The sequence below is a fragment of the Diadema antillarum genome, unplaced genomic scaffold (assembly GCF_040938485.1).
Source record: "Diadema antillarum isolate AM-2024a unplaced genomic scaffold, OU_Dant_1.0 scf00000097, whole genome shotgun sequence".
Classification (NCBI taxonomy): domain Eukaryota; kingdom Metazoa; phylum Echinodermata; class Echinoidea; order Diadematoida; family Diadematidae; genus Diadema; species Diadema antillarum.
The window spans coordinates 1,920,311-1,940,898 of NW_027270986.1; the positions used below are offsets into that span (position 1 = coordinate 1,920,311).

General features: G+C 36.6%; 1 protein-coding gene across 1 annotated transcript in view; it reads left to right on the forward strand.

Moving 5' to 3' along the window:
• Window positions 1-14,018: 14,018 nt before the first annotated feature.
• LOC139718599 (long-chain fatty acid transport protein 2-like) overlaps window positions 14,019-20,588 on the forward strand; it is a 46,521-nt gene continuing 39,951 nt past the window's right edge. Inside the window, exons 1-3 of the mRNA XM_071630065.1 lie at window positions 14,019-14,303; window positions 15,173-15,200; window positions 16,058-16,273. Coding sequence (XP_071486166.1) covers window positions 14,019-14,303; window positions 15,173-15,200; window positions 16,058-16,273 — 529 coding nt within the window. The remainder of the gene's footprint in view (window positions 14,304-15,172; window positions 15,201-16,057; window positions 16,274-20,588) is intronic.

The following is a 20,588-nucleotide window of genomic DNA, read 5'->3' on the forward strand; positions in this document are numbered from 1 at the left end:
AACATTATGCGGAAGGATTGTCAAATTTTCCTCGAACTTAAATTCATTGCTTTTCCGATCCCTCTGTTCATGCATCTTCTTGGAACTTCCTCTCACATCACCTGATCAAGTATACGAATAATTTATGAGTTGTGAGTGCATAGGGCACGAATATCGCACGAGGCGCGAGATGAGCCACTGGTCTATTCAACAAGGCGCGTAGCGCCGCGTTGAATAGACCAGTGGCGAATCTCGCGCCGAGTGCGGTATTACGTGCCCCAATGCACGAACAAAATCATAAATTATTCGTTTTATACAACACCTTGTCCACAATCACAATACAAAATTAGTGACCGCCAACTCAGGAAGGCCCAAAAATAAATGTAACAATTAGGCAGAGAATTGTAAACCACCCTGTGTACTGCTTTCAAACACTCGTCATGATTCGACCACACAGTCACAGGAATCACGAACTCCGCAGGGTCTATACCCATTCCACGCTAACGTTAGATCGAGTTAGGCCTGACTGTTAGGTCGATCTGAGATGTCGGTAGATCTAGTAGTAGGTCTAGACTTTGTCTATTTCCGAAAATGATTTTGTATAAAAACACAGAAAAATAATCAAATTACGGTTTCTCAATTTGAAATGAAGTCTTGATGTTGGGATCACTGTGGTCCACGTAGCAGATCAGAGTCAAAAGTAAAAACACAGCAGTACCGCTAGGTGTTACAGGCCGCGATACATGCAACTAGCTAGGTAAAGTAACTGCGCGTACACGTTAACGTTGCAGTACTCCGCCGCGCCTGGTCTGTGAGACTTACCGGCAGCGCAGCGCAGCCGGCCAGCACGTACACTGTACAATGTAGTTTGCTGGCGCTTTGCTACGGGTGTGAGCCACAGAACTCTGTGAGCGGCCATGCATTAGTAGCCCCCCGCGAAACCGTGCTATAGTACCTTCGAGCCGTGCTATAGGCCCATGCCAGGGGCCTATTGTATGGCTGTCACTCTCAATGAGTTTGATAGGTATTTTCTATTGAATGTCATGTGACATGTTCTTGGCCAATCACAATTCGACATCATTCTGAGGTGTTGTATAATCATTCCTATACGAGGGACATTCTCATCACGATTAACCGAAAACTCCAATTATTCGATGTGTTTTAAATGAGTTTGAATATTGCTCTCATATAGGGTAGAAAATACCCTAAGAGAACAAATCCACATATCCAGGGTCAGGGGCTGATCTAGATTTCAATTCAATGTATAGTTCATTTATTACATTCTCATTATTTTCTCTTCCAACAAAATATATACACAAGGTAAATCAGAAAATCCATCATAAGCATAATTTTATATGTACAGTATTACAAAGTGCGAAGGATAAACGATATACAAAAAAAAATATTTTGAGGAGGAAAAAAAGAGAACTGAGAGGTTCACTAAAAAGCAGTGATTGTAGATTGTGGACCACTCAAGAATTTCTTCCAAAAATACTTAGTACAATTACAAATACATTACACACTGAGAACAATACCATGTGAACACTCTGTGAAAACCACACCACAGTGTGAAATCATCTCCGCACTGTTAAATTCGACCGTTTTCACAATAGTCATAGTCGACTATGTGACCACACTGTGAACACACTGTGGGACACTGTGTTCTTTCCAGTATAGTCTGAGTCATGACAAGCAAAGAACAAAAAAAAGAAAAAAAAAAGGTCTTCACATTTTTTGGTGCCACTTTCCTCGAAAAATTGGTTGACAAGAAAAAAAAACCAAAACAAAACAAAAAACAAATGGAAAAGCTCAAGGAGGATTAAACTCCCTACAACTCCCCCTCCCCCCCCCTCCCCAGAAAAAAAGCAAAACAAAAAATTAGGAGCCCAAAGGGGTTCCCCGCTCCCGTAGATCTGCCACTGACAGTAAAACATAAAGAAGACATTTTGCACGAAATAAGAATGTTGTGAAGTTGGTATTAGAATAAGCTTTGCACAAAACGATAAGGGATTTCATAGCCACACTGATATTATACAAATTAGATGATGCAATAGATAATGCTTTCAGTGTCATTCGCATAACTTTGTGTAGAATAGAACGACATATGAAATAATTTTGCGAAAAATCAAAGCTAACATTTAGAGCATTATAAACACCGCAAAGTGTAGCCCTACATGAAAACATGATTTTTCTGCGTGCATTTGGCTGTTCATACACTAACTATTTTTTAATCTTCTATCCAAACACTAACTCCTAACGGCTAAGCAGAACACCCCATGCAATGATCATGTAAAATATCTGTGTAGGATGACATGAGCATGGTACGTATAGGCCTACTTAATGCGTGGATGTGAGATCTCGAAAACTCCAATAATTTAAATTGCTCGCAGATAGGTTGGGAAATACTTTCACAAGAAGACCACATTAAAAGTGAATAACGTTGTTGATTCTCTCTTCTCTTTTTGTTCTGGGTACGTGCAGCAGGTTTGTTCTTCTGTTCAACCTCTTCTAAGTGTTGAGCATGTTGTTCTCTCGCGGAGCACTCAATTCAGCTCTCTATAATAATTCAAAATTTCCCATGTGACTTACGAGGGACATGTAGACGGCAAATGCTTGATATTTTTTGTCTTGTGAAAGTGGAGTCGTTTGACTGTGGTTGTAGGATTAGAGAAATGACAGCAACCGAGAAAGGCATGGTCATAATGTCATAAATTTTGCAATGCTGGTTCTAAAAACTTGCATCAGTGCTCGTTGTAAAGTCCTTTGCAGATGATTATACATCACACTAAATGGTCATGAAAATGACAAGAGTACACTGAAACAAGACTAGTGATGATTGCTATAAGCCTTCCAAAGCAATTTACGATTCATAAATCATCTGTGTAATTTCTCTGTCTTTGACTTTACTTCTATCATAAATAAATTGTATTTAAATTGGTATTGATGTCAAGACGTTTTACTGCGCTTAAAAAATATATCTAAATAAGCATTTGCATATGTTAATAGGGCCCAGTCAAACACTTGGTCTTTACTGCGATGAATAGATCACTATAATAATGATGATAATCAAAGAATTGTAAAGACATGAAGTATCATACGCGTGCTGGTCTATATTCCAAAATCACTTGTTAATTGTCCTACTTCATTCGCTTGTTTCCACAAAAGCAAACACTGCATAAATAATTGCTGCACTGGTTTCAATTCCAAGACTCTTTTCAAATTAATGAGTAGTGAAAGTTAAACTCTGAATCTCAATTAAAGAGCCTCTGAGAATAATTCATACACGCGATCATAACCATTTTTCCTTAATTGTTTTCTTGAGTATAAACACTAGTATTTCTTTCTTGTTTCTTCATCCAATTATAGGGCCACTAAACTCGCTAAACTAGCCACCCCGTATCAGGTTTTGCAATGTAGGGGATACCTTTTACAGACCTCCCAAAATGTATCAAAACATTCAATATGAACCTCAGGGGACTTGTTTAGGCCACTGCTGAGAAATTTGGAAGTCAACAGTTATCTACAATTTGAATAATGCACAAAACTCAACTGCTCAGTAGTTCTGTGTGTCAGCCACACTTAAGCCTTTTTGTTGCAGTCTTCTGTATTTTTTTATCTACAAACACAAATCTAAAAGTATAAGAGCTGATGTAATAACATATAGAGTGTGTGGCAAGAATGTATACAGAAATGTTTGTAAGTTTTGATGAACTTTCTTCACAAAATATACATGATGGACACACATGCAGTGCATGGGTCTGCAAAGCTAGCCTAGCAATGTACTGGAATTTACGGTGAGCCCCGAAAAAAATTCAATTCAAAATCTAACGGTCAATAAAAATGTACTAAATGTTACCTTCCACTTTCAATACTTTATGGGAGTTTCTAAAATGATACTCTCTTCAACATACCACTGTATTTATACAACTGTAATTTAAGGCATGCAAATGGGATCCCCTACCTTTAAGTCCTCCCTGGAGCAGTAATCATTCTGGCGATCTTCTCAGAAGCAATTGAGTGAATATCCTTGTGTCGATGCGTCCCCGAATGAAAACCGATGTTAATCATTGCATGTTGACTCTGTTCAAGTCATTGTGCAGAATGTTGGTATACATTTATGCCGTGCAGGAAATGATGTCTTTATTGAAAAGTCAAGGCGAGACAGTTTGTGATATGAGAAATAAATGCAGGCTATCCTGCTTCTCAACATACGTGTAAATATACTAGGTTCCATCGCAGGGAAAAATTATTCCCATAAATGTTTTATTCTGACCATAAATGAAACGAAATACTGTTAAGTTATGCTGGTAGATAATACAGGATGTATACTATAGCCGCGAGACCCTGCAAAATTTCTGGTCCCTCTTCTTCGGGTTATATGAGAAAAAATGGCTTGGAACTTACTATAGGCCTACAAGAAGGCCTACAAGAACGGGATGGGCCTGCAACTCCCATCGCATCACCCCCCCCCCCCCCCCCGCGCGCCACCTCACACACAAACACACACACACACACACACACACACACGCACACACACACACTTTTTTTTTTTTTTTTGCTCAAAAAAAAATGTCGAAAACTCCAAGACCGGGTGGGGGGATGATGACCCATCCCCCCCCCCCAAAAAAAAAAGAATAAATAGATAAATAATAAATAAATAAATAAATAAATAAATAACGTTCTGTCAATGTCTTTGGTTCTATCAAGTTACCACCTATACTTTGCTGCGCATGCTAGAATTAGTAGAGGCAGCAGTAGCAGTAAGCAGTAGTAGTAGTAGTAGTAGTAGTAGTAGTATAGTAGTAAGAGTAGATGGTACAGTATAGTTGAAGAGCACGGTCCTTATAAAAGTATGAGAACCTCCAAAACAAGCAAACCAGCAATTTCAGTAAAACTGCAATAACATAGAATCAAACAAAAAATATGATTTTTATGTCTATATCTTGATACTGAATTATTCCTTATCAATCATTCACTGAATCAGCAACCTCTCTCTCTCTCTCTCTCGTCATCACTACCTCATTTCATTTATTTCATTTCCAACCATGCAAAACATTTCCATTTACAAAATAACACAATATCATTACAATGAAGTAACGAAGAAAAATACGTGAAATTAACAATACTACACATCACAGATGAAAATGAATTAAAATCAAAGTTGTAGGAAATGGAGGAGAGGTGCTGAAAAGCCAAGCTTGTATTCTGCAGTTTCATCGGACAATATAACTAAAAAACACCAAGAAGGAAGCATAACTCTACAAAACGGCACAGTGTCAGGAGTATAATCCATTTCTTCTTGGATTGTAAATGGATTAAAAAAAAGACATATACTCGAGTGAAAACGAATAGGTTGCTTGTGGAGACACTCTATCCTGATATTACATGTATAATGTTTTGCATTAAAACAGAACAGTCATAAAAGTAGATCTGTGAACATGGGGGGGGGGGGAGAATAGGCAATCAAAAAAAAAAGTATGAACTTTTAAAGTGTCGAGAGCAAGATAAACTGGAAACTCTTTGTAACTTATAGATGTTGAGTATAGCTACCTCGCCATTTTATATATTATACACAAAAAGTCACAAATATTCATTTCTCTCACGAGAAAAAAAAAAACTTTGGAGTACTGTTGGTACAATATTATGACAAGAATAATACGGTTTTGTATGTCCCCCTCAGCGCCCTCGGATTTGTTTGCGCTGAAATATTTGAGAAATTACAGTTAGTGAAATTTTGGGTACAAAGAGTGCCGCTCAATGCCTACGTTACACAAATTTACAGATCGTCTTAATTACTTTCTAAACTTTATCAGTTCATAGTTTTTGTGTGTTGGTGTGTGTGCATGTCCAATTTTAACCAAATTCCCACTGATCTCTTTATGTGATTTGTCTGTATTCAAACAAAGCAAGATTGGATGGACTTTCCCTATGTTTGACAGATATCATTGTTCTGTATATTTTCGATTTATTTTCATATTTCTCGATGAAAAATTACATCAAATATAACAAAATTAAATGAAGTACATGATATCAAGCTGGAGACATACATAAAATATTGCAAATATATAAAACATATAGTGGTCGATCTATGACGTTTTGAATCTGTGAATGGATGCTAAAGAAATATGAAGGAACCTAATTAAAAGCGAGCTTGTTGAGCGTAGATCCCAGTTAAAATCGAGTTAAAGATTAAGATGGGGAGAACGGGTACAACAATGACAGAAACAGAGAAAAAAAGTACATTTATACAGTTATATAGCAAATTTTTCTCTAATGCAGATTTGGGGTCGGATAAGCCACATGCTGTAGGCGGATGAACCATTGTCGTTCTGGCGATAATAACAATATGACTCAATATATGATAACAATAATACAGTCAAAAAATATTAAAGATTTATACATTGCGTGTATTAAGGAGGGAACACATGCACCTGCAAATCCCCCCCCCCCCCAAAAAAAAAAAAGAAGACATTCAACAACCAGTTACAGTGCGGAAGGAATTAAAATACTAGCTGTTACCTCGCCCCAAATGTCTTTTGAGAAGGAAGAAAATACAATAGGTCATAGACACAGTGACAGAATTTGAGGGCACAAATAGCTGGTTTTAACATAACAACAACCCTGGAGTACGGTACAGCGGGATAGTCCTGTACAGCACAAAACAGATTTCAGTGAGCTGAATTAATGTAATTATTCAATAAATACTGTCTTAATTTGCATTTAAAGGATGATAATGATAAACAACCTGTGAGTTCAGAGGGGAGATCGTTCCAGTATTTCGGTCCCGCATACATAATTGTTTTCATCGCGAAAATTGTTCGAGTACGTGGAAGGTGATAAGCGTCCCGTTGGCGGGTGGGATAATTGTGAACTGAGTAGTTTCTTTTGAACATGTGAAGAAAAACATCAGGAAGATCATTCGTGGAGTATTTATACATGAAAATACCTAGGTTGTAATCAAACAAGTCAGGCAATTTCAAAATTTTATTCTTGTGAAAAAATTCATTTGTATGAGATAGATATCCAGCGTTATTGATAATTCTGATGGCGCGTTTTTGCAGAAGGAAAAGCGAATCAAGCAAAAATCTGGACGAATTACCCCATGCAAGAATTCCATAGTTGAGGTAAGGGGAAATCATTGTTGAGTTTATAATTTGTAATATATGTATGGGGAAAAAATATTTCAGCTTATTCAAAATTCCTATGTTTCTGGACAAAATTTTACTTAAATAGTTAAAGGGATCGTACAGTTTTGGTTGAGACCTAGTTTCAGGTTTCTAACATTTTTTGGTGAGATAATGTGAAACCGCTTAAGAAATATGAAAGAGAATGTAATTCTATAAGGAATTCAACGTTTATTTGATGAAAATTGGTTTTGAAATGGCTGAGATATCCAAAAAAGAGCGATTCTAATAAAGTGTGCGACCCACACTTTATTACGATCGCTTTGTTTTGCCTTGTTTTTTGATGTTTCAGTCATTCCAAACCTGATTTTCATCAAATAAACTTTGAATTCCTCTTAAAATGGAATGCTCTGTACTATATCATAAGTGTTTTCTTGGTATCTCGCAAAAAGTTAAAAGCCCAATTCTCATCTCCACCAATACTGTACTATCCCTTTAATATGGGTTTTCCAGGATAGATCACTATCAATGTAAAGTCCTAGAAACTTAATACTATCTACCTGGTTTAAATTGATACCATTGATCTTAACATAATCAGAAACAGATTGCAGAGAATTGCTGAACAGCATGTAATGAGTCTTATCAATATTTAATGACAACTTATTTGCGTGGATCCAGGACTGAACAAGTTTCAGTTCATTTTTTAACATATGTATAAGCGTGTTAGAGTTACGATGTGAAAGAAATAAAGCAAATAAAGCATATGAAAGAAAGATACTGAGAAGAATTTTGGAGGTCGTTTATGTACAAAATAAATAATAATGGGCCAAGTAGGGAACCCTGGGGGACACCACAAGAAGTTGTTTTCAAGAGAGACTCATGACCTGGGCGGATATAGATTACTGAGTATATATTGTGTGAAACTTTCAAAGTTTGGTAACTCCCTTGATCTATGATCGAGTTCATCGAAGCTCTCGCTGATAGTTATGTTTGCCTGTATACTCCATCATCTTGAACACGGCGGGACTATTCATTTCAGTGGAGCTACAGTGTATATAGGTAAAAAAAGTGATCGTATGGTTTTGGTTGAGACCGAATTTCAGGTTTCTAACATTTTTGGTGAGATAATGAGAAATCTCTTATCATGTATTCCATGAGGAATTCCATGAGGAATTCAACGTTTATTTGATGAAAATTGAATTTGAAATGGCTGATATATCCAAAACAGAGCGATTCTAATAAAGTGTGGGACTCACACTTTATTACGATCGCTTTGTTTTACTTTGTTTTTGGATGTTTAGGTTATTCCGAACCCGATTTTCATCAAATAAACTTTGAATTCCTTTTAAAATGGTATGCTCTGTACTATCTTATAAGTGTTTTCTTGGTATCTTGCAGAAAGTTAAAAGCCCAATTCTCATCTCCACCAATACTGTACCATCCCTTTAAACTGTTTACTCTCGAGACTGCTCGGGAAATATCGATCTGAAAGGTAATCATGTCGTCCTCCACCATCATCCTCCTGCATCACCATTCTTTATACTTAGGCACTGTCCAGTTGATTGTATCACCCACTACAACCACGCTGGTAATCTACAGTTGATAGCGTATATATACTGGTCTCACTACACCTGTTAATATTCTTCATCGACACACGTGTTTTATTATTATCACTATTATTATCATTATCATTATTACTATTATTATCACTATCATTATCATTATTACTATTATTATCATAATTGTTATTATCATTATTGTTATTAGAATGGTTTATATGGTAAAAATTTGCAAAATTGTGAGGCTAAAATGCATTGCAATCACATTATATCTCCAACCTATGTACAGGACACATTGAGCTATCATACATAACATCCAAACTGAGGAAATCACATTCAAAAGATAAATATATTGCACAAAATATTTCCTCACAATTTTTACCACCAATTCGCAAATAAAATAAATATTACGCAATAATCTTTCATAATACTAAACTGAAAAAACACACCAAATTATAATCTAAAGATACTATATTCTTAAGAATTCTAGAGAATTAAGTGTTAATACATTGTGAGCAGTGATTTAAAAATGTTCGAGACATCACATTAATGCATATGTGTGTTATGGGTCAGTTGTATCACAAAACATCCTATATAAAATTTTGAGCTCAAAGTAAAACTTGGAATAAAGGAGCTATCACTATTTTTCTCATGTCTTGATCGTAAAGCAATATTGTTTCCTCTTATTCTTTCTGTTGGGAACTACCTTGACAAGACTCTGGTTTTTTGTAATTTCCATGTTTCATTTGTACGCATGTTCTTATACTCGTTTCCTGTCCTCAGTTTGTTATTGTGCAAATGATATGTATTTTAAATGAAACAGAATAAAGTTCAAGTTCAGTAAAGCATAACTATAGTCGATTAATTTATTCTAGAAACAATTCTATTATAACTATTGTTCACATACTGATTAACATTTTGACATTGGTCGTTTCTATCCCTTACTGATATATTTGAACTATTTTGAAGCACTAATGCTGGGTTTTTATTTCATCTGCAAATCAATGGAAAATAAAACCCTTTTAAGTGTCTTTCTTGTTCACGTTTCGTACATTTAACAATACTTAACATTGATTATACTGATTAACATTTTCATTTTGGTTGTTTCTCTCCTTTACTGACATATTAGAACTAAATGCTGGGTTTTTGTTTCATCTGCAAATGGTAAATACAAATTGTACTACTTATTTAAGCGTCTTATATGTTCACATTGTGTATATCATTAGTACGTTACATTGATTATACTGATAATCACACTTTTACATTGGTTGTTTCTATCCCTTACTGACATTTAGAACTATTTTGAAGCACTAAAGCTGGGTTTTTGTTTCATCTGCAAATGGTACCTACAGTGTCTTTCATGTTCCATATCTATAAAAGGAGACAAATTGATTTCACTTCTGATTTTGCAAGGGATGTCTTCAGCTCGACTCCGATCAGAATGTGGAGTAGACGACTTTCATGGAAGGTCACTGTACTGTTGTATCATCATTCAAAGAATTAAAAAAATCACGTGTTTTCTGAATCTGACCTACTGTTTTGTGTCTTGGTCTTTAGTAAATGTTGATATAACACCTTACATAACTGTTTTAGCAGGTATATGTTTTGTTTATATTTCCCCCTGAGATTTATGTTAGCATCGTGGGTAACATTGGTGAGAGTTACCCGAAACTAACTAACGATTAAGCCGTAGATGGCGCTCAACAAGTTTGGTATAAGAACCATAAAGTCGACGAAGGCCCAGTGCGGTGTACTACTTTCTATACGACTCTGTGCAGCGCGTCAACAAATTAGAAAATAATTGTTTCCTGCATGCGTCCCGAAGAAAATAGAACTTTTGAAGTCACCGAATGCACATTAAAGCCCTATGTGCATTCCATTCATCGATATAGATTAATTCAAGACATGCCTTCATAAATCCTGTACATGAAATGCTTAGATTATTTCAAGACATGCTTACCAAAATCCGGTACATGAAATGCTTAGATTATTTCAAGACATGCTTACATAAATCCTGTACACATGAAATGCTTAGATTATTTCAAGACATGCTGACATAAATCCTGTATACATGAAATGCTTAGATTATTTCAAGACGCGTTTACATAAATCATGTAGGCTACACGAATTAATGCTTAGATTATTCAAGTATGTTGAGAAAAAGTGCGGAGCTACCAAGGATCGACTGAAGGAGCACAATAATTCAAAGAGTTCTTGGATTGTTAACCCGTTGAGAACAAGAACCAAGTATTCTCGGGCAAGTGTCTATGGAAAACGCGTGTTATAGCAATATTTTAAAATCTGTCCGTCCTCAACGGGTTTAAACAAGCCATCCCATTCAGCTTTTTAATAGGCAGATACAGGACATAACGTTGAGTGGAATGACGCCACAATACTTTTCAAAGGGAACTTTAGGTCAAGAAAGGTGAAAGAGTCTATGAAAGAGGACACTCCGCCTGCAGTGGACTCAGGCTGCACTGATCTTTGTTTCCGATCTTAACCGGTCCAGCGATGGCGGGTCGGGAAAAAAATACATCGAGGAGAAACGGTGTAATCACATTACTTGGCATGAGAATGTCCAAATGAAAGAGCGGCTGATAAAAGCTTGCTCACAAAATATAGCATAGTGCACTTAAGGTTTGTAGAAGCCTTTACGTTTGTTGCATGAAAAATATCTCATTAGTGTTGGTCTTACCAACTCACGTGAAAATCAATTTGCCCTAGTGAAAATAGATGTGAATTTGAGAGAGCACAGAATGAACAAAAAAAAAATGTAACTAAAATGAGCAAATGCCTGAAATGAATGTAGATTTGACATTACCATAAACCCTTGAAATTGTTTTTTATTTGATTTATTTCCGCATTCAATGAAATACAAATTGAATACAAATTTCAAAAGCACAAAGACAAAGGATAACAAATGCAGTGATTTAAAACGATAACATTACATAAATACACATAAGCAATTGCATTGAGCAGTATGGTCATATACAGAAACATAAAATAAGATAATTATGTAATATTTTTTTCAGTAAATTACAGAGACAGTTGAATGCAGGAGACCGCCATTGTGAGCGAGGCCCGGAAAAACTTGAAATGGATGCATGGGGACTCACATAAAGACTATATATATATATTCGGTTCAATATTTATATATATTTGTATATTTCATATATATTAATTAAATATATATATATCGCAAGTAATCTATCGTTATTCAGATTGAACATCGGGAACTTTATATTGATGACAGCCTTTAGATATTTCAGGTCCAGTTCAAAGAATCTTCTGTCATTCTATTTGTCTCATGAGAACTTCTCTATTCATTTAAGTCGAAGTAATTAATGTGGAGTGAAATTGCGGTTAAGGCATCAGAAACGTTCAATCAATTCTTCTTTTTTTTTTTGAATTTGGTACGTTAGATGGATGTAACTGGAGACAGCGACTAACCAGTTTAAATACTGCACAGTGGCGGATCCAGAGGGGGCGCAACCGGCGCACGCCCCCCCCCCCCCTTTATTTTTCGTTAAAAACAAAAGAAATAAAAAGAAAAAAGAATTGAAACCCGGAAGTGGCGCCAGAAATATTAGTCACGCCCCCCCCCCCTTTTACAGAATTCCTGGATCCGCCCCTGCTGCATGTACTGTTTTTACAGCACTGCTTCATTTGACTTTATGAAACCCAATATGCTATTTAAAGGAATAGGGTAATCATAATTAGCAAAGTTTGTGGAAAAATCCATTCAAAAGTTTTTTATTTTGAACGTTTTGGTGCAGCCATCACCGGAAGAGAAGACTAACACTCTATGACGTCATGTATGGACAACGACATAAAAGAACTTATGAAGAAAAATCACAATATTATATTTCTCATCTCTAGAATGAGAGAAGACAAATATGTCTTGACTTACCTACTTCGGAAAACAGGGGGAATACCCTTTACATTTAGTTTTCATGAATATCATTATGGCATGAACAAGTTGAGGGAGTGTGCGCTTGAATAAAGAAGGTGGAATTCTCCTTAATGACTTTCTGGGTTGTTGCAAATCCCTACTCGTATAGGTATACATCATGACAATTGTCATTCCTCTGAAAGGTGTTGTTTACCACTGGGAGCAGTGATTGAAAAAGTGTTCAAGTTATCACATTTTTTCACATGTGTATAGGTCAGTTGTATCACAAAACATCCGATACAATATAAAAATTTCGCAGTGAAGCCTGAAATATTAGGAGAGCCTTACGAGTATTTAATATACTCAGTACGCGTACACATGGTACGTTGTATTGATATCGAAGCCAGGGAACTATAGTACAATGTACTAAGCCTTTTGGCTTTTCATTCAATTTCTCTTTTCTCACATTCATGATTGGTTATTCTTGTACTGTATTGTAAGATGCAATACTGTCATATTGCGTTGTCAGAAAATAAGATGAACAAACGACTTGAAATGAATTGAACTGAAAAGCAAAATCAAAATTTGTGACGTGCCGACACACCGGCCCGAGACAAATGCGGGAGGATCAGACCTTGAATCACAGGACACTCATCTCTTCTTCGTACACACCGTACCTACGAGTTCAAAGTCCGTCAGCATAATGCTTGTGAATCTAGACTACTGCTTCGCGACCTGTTTCATAACAAGCACTTTTACCATTGAAAACTCAAAAGATCAGCTCACAGTGTTTACATGGGATAGTCTTTATTTCAAAGCTCAGTGTTGAAAAAAAAAAGTAACCTGTCATTCTCCGTCTGCTGCTGAATAAATAACTTGAAGTAATAACCAACGATTTAACGGCGTGGTCGAATTGATACGGCAGTTCAGAATTATAATCTTCACAGGTCAACCAGTCAGTAAAGTGTAGAAGGTGTAATACGAAGTAGCAAGGAGTAGCATACTCAGTCACAGTGATATCCCGTTGATTATGAACTGGTACAAATACCTGTCCTGTGTGAACGAGCGCGGTTGGTTGATGTACCGACGACACAGATTTTAGTACTCCGACCGACCGTGTGTGCATTCGTAGTAAAATTACTTCTCATTCATGATTGTGCAGGAGATTGTCGGGGGCGGGTAGGGTGTATGTAATGTGTTCTCTCTTCTCTTGATGCAGTCAGTCGTCGTGCTTCAACAGTTGTTGTATTCGTCTCCGTGATAAGCACTGCTTTTCTGGCTTCAAGTAATCCGTTGTTGGCGATCAACCTGCCTATAATAAGGCTAGCCACTGGAAACCACAGATATCAACAAAGTTTGGAGGCTTCTTTTTATGTACACACACTCACAGACGCAAACCTGCATGCTGAGCGCGTGGTCAACGGGCGGAGTCAAGTCATTCGTGTCGTGTCACATATCTTCACCATGGGACATTGGGAAGTCCTCGGGGCTTCTGCTCTCGTTTTAAGTCTTATTGTCGCTGGGATAAAGAGAAAGTCCATTGCCACGTTTATCAAGGATTTCAAGGATCTGTCTGGACTCGCGAAGGCCTTACTAACCTACCGAATAAATGCGAGCAGGAACAGAACTGTACTAGTTGCCCTTCACGATGGAGTTGTCGAACATCCAAGTCGCACGTGCATTTTGTACCAAGACGAGCGCTACACGTACGCCGAGGTCGAGGCAGAGTCGAATCGGGTCTCCCGCTGGGTGAAAACACACACGGACTTACAGCATGGAGATACTGCGGCGATTTTATTACGAAACGAACCGATGTTTGTGTTTCTGTGGCTAGGATTTGCAAAGTTGGGCATCAGTACTAGTCTTCTCAATCACAATCTAAAATCACAGAGCTTGCTTCACTGCATCAATATCAGCAATGTGAAAGTTTTGATAACTTCGAAAGGTAAATAAATTTGTACATTACATAGACTAGATCTAGACATAGTCTACATATGATGGCCAATGCCATGGGATGGCCTGGTCATGGGTCTACTAGAGTCTACATCATATTGTATTAATCTATAATTAATCTATAATTTACTTTATTAAACGGAAAGAGTTCCTTATGTCCCCCCACTAGTTCGCGCAAAATGGATAGATTGCTATTTTTTTTTACTAGAGTCTAATAATGGACTAAATAAAATTTATGCCATTTATGATTTATTGGAAGACTTCCCATAACCTTTATTTAGTTTATAATTAGTAAGGGGGAGTGGTGGTTTGTTTATTTTGTGCAAGTTGGTGGGGGGGGGGGGGACATAAGGAACTCTTTCCTACTTAACAATATTTATGCTTGCCTTAAGTTTAACCTTTCTGGCCAAATTGTGAAATCGGTCCCCTCTCGTTCTGCATGTGCGTCTCCACTATGTGCAAAGTCTATGGAGTTTGAAAGAAGTCCCTGGCTATGACGAAAGAAATGGCGGTGAATGGAGCGGGGACCTATTTCATGATAATGCCACCTTTACTTTATAATTTCATAATTTCATAACGTTTACCTTTAGACTCGACATCACGACAAGACCTGCTGTCTCTACAGTGTCAGACTTTGACCTTTCTAGTTCCACCACTGTGTGCAGGGCTACCAACACTTGAAACTTGTTGAGAGTGAGACTCCCATACTCACCATAGGCCAATGCTATAATTTAGGAGTCAAAATGAGTGAGATCAATAGAAAGTCAAAATGAGTGAGATCAATAGAAAGTCAAAATGAGTGAGATCAATAGAAATGCATGCTAAAATAAAGTTTTAGAGTGAGAAAGGACCAAAATGCTTGAGTCTCTAGCTCAATGCGCGAGAGTTGGCAGCCCTTCTGTGTGTGATGATGCATGATGGTATCTGGTTGTGATTTTGAATGGATGGTTCATTAGCGGGATAGACAAAAATTGTATATAATGATAATAAATTGTAGATACAGGAAGACCTTTCATTTTTCATAAACTAATGTCTACAGATATGTTTTTTTTTTTATACATACCATATTCCAATATTCTACCTTAAATGAAAACAAAAGGTCACAAATTGTGACTGAGTGAGTGCAGAAACCTTAGTGAAACATATCAAAGTTTGGGAAAACTTGGAAAGGTAAAATCTATGTATCCAAAAGTTAAAGAATTGCTCTGTTACCTTGATTCAACCATTAATGTTGAAAAACCCGTACAGTGTATATTTCTCTATCAAGTTTGGGATATGTGTTCTTTTCATATAAATTGCACATTTCAGCATGTTCATGTTGACTTACATAATGCGTCTTATTTCATCTCATTCAATTGCAGTCAACCTACAAATCCAATGCATAGTACAATAGACGTGATGTAGAATGGCACTCACATTGCATTTTTTATAATGTAGACTCCTTGTGTTGTAGATATGACTGTTGATCAGCTTTGCTTATAATGTATCAAATTATATGAGAATATTGCCTTGATAATGCATGTCTACATACCTTCTTTTTTTTTTCTCAGCTTTTCTGGATGTGATGGCAGAGCTTCTGCCCGACCTTCAGCAGCTGCAGGTCAAGGTCTGGGTCCTCGGTGACACCCCTAACGGTCATGTGCTCCCGGACAGAGTGTCCACCATGGACACAAGTCAGGTATCAGGGAACCCCCTCCCTCCGGACCAGTTACCAAAAGTCACCCCTCAAGATATCTCTTCCCTCATCTTTACCTCTGGAACCACCGGTAAGATTTTGACAAACTTGGTGATCAATTGAACTCAATGAAGTTTTATGTTGCCAAGAAAATGCAGTTCAGACTTGTTTCATATACATGTAGTTGGTAAAGTTTTTGTTGAGATGGGGGGGGGGGGGGCGCACTGGACGCGCTCCCCTTCTTTATTTGTTGGTAAAACAAAAGAAATAAAAAGAAAAAAAATGAGTTGAAACCCCGAAATAGCACCAGAAATCTTGGTTGTGCCCCCCCCCCCCCCCCCTTACGGAATTCCTGGATCCGCCCCTGAAGAGGCATTCTAGGATTCAATGAAAATCTTTTTTAAAAGGCTTTATCCAAATACAATTGGTAAACCTATTAAAGTGGCCCTAATTAAAAGGTGGGTCCCACAGTTTTTACTAGGCCTCTTTGTTTTTGGATATCTCAGCCCTTTCAAAACCAATTTTCATCAAATAAACTTTGAACTTCTTGTATACAGCTGTAGCTATACTTTTTCATATATCTCATGAGATTGATTAGAGTTTCTCATTCAATCCCACAAAAAAAGTTGGAAACCGGCAAAAGCCCCATCTCAATCAAAACTGTACGTACCATCCCTTACATGTTTGTAGCAAACACAGGTAGACCATGGTATTGAAAAGACTGGAGAACAACACTTTAAGTGAAAAATGCTGATAATATTGATCAACAAAATGGACAAATAATTAGGCTTTGTCAGTTTGGTGTGAGTATAAAAGTGACTCTTGGAAATTTTCACCTATTCTCAGTGTATAAGAAGACAGGCCAAGAAGAACAAACACATAGTGCAAGCTTCGTAGGAAAGTTTGTGAGAATCACATAGAGTCTATGAATTACTTTCTCTGACCCCTGTAGTATACATGTAGGCTGGACATAGTCTTTATAATTTGCATTTCAGTGTGTCAAACACGGAGAAAAATTGTTTGCTATGTATGGTGAGGTCCACTTGTTACAGACATCACCTGTATGGAATGGCAATGAATGTCTCATTTTCGCCACTCTTATGTGAAATTATAAAGCCAAGGTGAGGTAATTCACATTGACGATGCTTTACAAGACACACTCCCACCTTTTGTGACTGTGATTGGGACAGCTAAAATGGTTCTGTAACTTGACTTTTTTTCACACAAGACAAATGATGGAGTAAAGCAATATTGTGTTCCGAACTCATGGTAATCAGAGGAGCTATGATGTGATCTAAAAAGGATGTAGTCAGTGGTACTGTATTATCTGAAGCCCTTTTACAGATGTTACCATATAGGGGTTTAGAATATGGTACGAGTCCCTGGACACTTCACAATGCAGTCAACATATTTACCTCAGGCCAAAGGTGAAATGGTCGTGATAATGCAAACAGGCATGTACTGGACCAATGCTAACAATGAAATCTTATCAGGTGTGTATTTTATAACACAATGACCATCCTTCCCCTTCTCATTGTTAATGGCTCTGAGGAGTGCACTGCCTTTGAAGTCCCTTTTTATTAGTTTTGGGGATGTACAAGCTGTGATGGGATGAGAAAGAGCAAAGAGATTTCAAGATCGGTAGGCACACACAAGGTAGAAGTTCTGCCCCAGTGTCGCCTGTTAACGCATTCCTCCCTCAATTCTGTGAGAGCCTAGTTCAATGCCCTAAAACGAGATGCTTTAAATGCAGTTCCACAACAGACAAGCTGGGATGGGTACTGAGTAATATTTTTGATAACAATTGTATAGGGACAGAAACTTTCTAGACTGATTTTTGACTTTTTGAACAAAAATTGTGGGAAATCAATATTGAACTTTTCCTAGTGATTCATCACATTTGATATTAAAATGAGTAGAATAGTAGCAAATATGGCATGGTGTTTTTGTAAAAATGATTAAGTGAATGTTGGGTAAATTTGGGGAAATGTACAACGTGTAGCAGTACATGTAATTTCACCTCATACAAATTAAAAATCAGAAAATAGCATTCAACACAGACACTATACTAAAGCTTTTCGACATGCACTCATCAGAGTAAAATCGCATGAATGAACAGAAAGCCAGAAACGAAACAATATAAAGGAAGTGAAGGAAACCATAAGGGCGAATTTCCTTCGCTTCCTTTGTATTGTTTTGTTTCTGGCTTTCTGTTCATTCATGCGATTTTACTCTAATGAGTGCATGTCGAAAAGCTTTATGTCTGTGTTGAATGCTATTTTCCGATTTTGCAGTAGGGCAAGTCCAAGATAAGGTCCCCTCAGAAGGCAAAATTTCATCTTTGCTCAATATTGACATGTTTGGTATCATTTTGAAGCTTATGAGTTGAAGTTTTGATTTCTGTGGAGGAAAAAATGATATTGTGTAAATTTATGCAAATTTCAAGGGCTTCATTTGCATATATGTGAAACACAGCATTACGTATGGGACATTTATAGAAATTCATATTAATTCAAAGGAAAGCAAATACTATTTGATTAATATGTGGACATAAGAAGTTCATCACATAGTTTAACTTGGTATGAAAATTTAGGGATTATGCAAATGATTATGCAAATTAGCTCGTGTCCTATCATGAGGTGTCCCATACGTAACAAAATGAGGTCATTTTTTTAGGTTTTTTCTGAAATTGCTAAGGTTATTTTAATGCCCTTTTGGAAAGTTCTAATTTATTGTTTAGAGATATTAAATACCAGAGAAAAAAGAAAAAAAAGTAGGGCAAGTCCAAGATAACGCGCACGTTACGTATGGGACATTCAGAGACTTTTATGACCTGAAAAATAGTGTTAATGGCCTTTCATCATATTGAACTTCATCATGGTGATTGATATCTAGGAGAAGTATAATCATGTAAAAAATTGAGAAAAATGACCTTGACAATTATATTCTAGAAGAGAAAATATGTGCCGTTACGTATGGGACCAGAAAAATTGTGTTTTTTTGAACATTTTTTTCAACCTCAAAACTCTCTGAAAGTATATCATTCTACAACTTGTAACTCACTGTGATGAAAGTCACAACACTCAAGATTATCACAGGTAAGTTTCACGTCATTAGGTAAAAAGCTCTAATTACAGGTTCTAATTAAAGACAGACATGACGCGTTACGTATGGGACAGTTACGTATGGGACGGTTTGTCCCCCATTCATTTAGTGTGTGAAGAACTATGTTTATGGGTATTTTGCATAATTATTGAAGTAAAATCAGTTGAAACTACTCAAATACTGATCCAGATTGTCAAGGAAACAATATTCCCCAAATATTCACCATTATAATCATATTCAATCATATTTTTATATATTTATGACCAACCTGGGTATGCATGCCCTTTGTCCCCCATTCGTTTAGTGTGTGGAGAACCATGTTTATGGGTATTTTGCAAAATAATTTTGCAAAATACCCATAAACAAATTTTTGCATAATTATTGAAGTGGAATCAGTTGAAATTACTCAAATACTGATCCAGATTGACAAGGGAACAATATTCCCCAGATATTTACCATCATAATCACATTTAATCATACAGTATTCTATATTTTTATGACCAACCTTAGTATGTATGCCCTATTTTTATCAGGATAGTTACTACTGAAAAATTGAATAGTTTAAAGTGTTTACTTCCTATGATGAAGGGCAGTTTGCCATTCAGTTTCAATAAAATTCAGCTTGATACAAGAAATATTAATTTTAATAAAGAAGCAATACCTGCTGCATGGAACCCCAGTGATCGAGTAGATATATGATGTCTGTCTAGCAGTCAGGTCATTGATTCGAGTCACACTTCAGTATGTATACCCATGAATTTTGTTGTGGCTACTATTGAAAACTGAATAAGGACAATTTGTGTGTCACTTGCAATAAATAAAAAATAATTTTACTTTATTTTTTTTAATATATATCACAACCATTTCAAATTGGAACTCCATACATAAACTTTGAATTCCTCTAGTCTTAAGATTGTATGCTCTTAAGTAATTCATATAATTGGTTTCCAATCATCTCATTAAATGTTGAAAACGGAATCCTCATTTCTACAAAAAACTATACCATCCCTTTAATGCTGATTTTTCATTGTGTATTTTGCCATTTTCCCCTCCCCCTTTCTGAAAATTGTTCAGTCAAGTACATGCATTGTTTCAAGTGTCTATAACTCAAAAAGTAGCTACAATGTTGAGATGCTTTCTTCAGGATGATTGACCATTTGTGTACTGAGAGACCTTCCCAGCTAGCTACATGCATTCACATGCAATATGTATGAGGATGTCCCATACGTAACGCATTTGTCCCATACGTAACATTATTTCAATGCCTAATAAAAAATGTTTCTTTTACTTTTTTTTCTTTT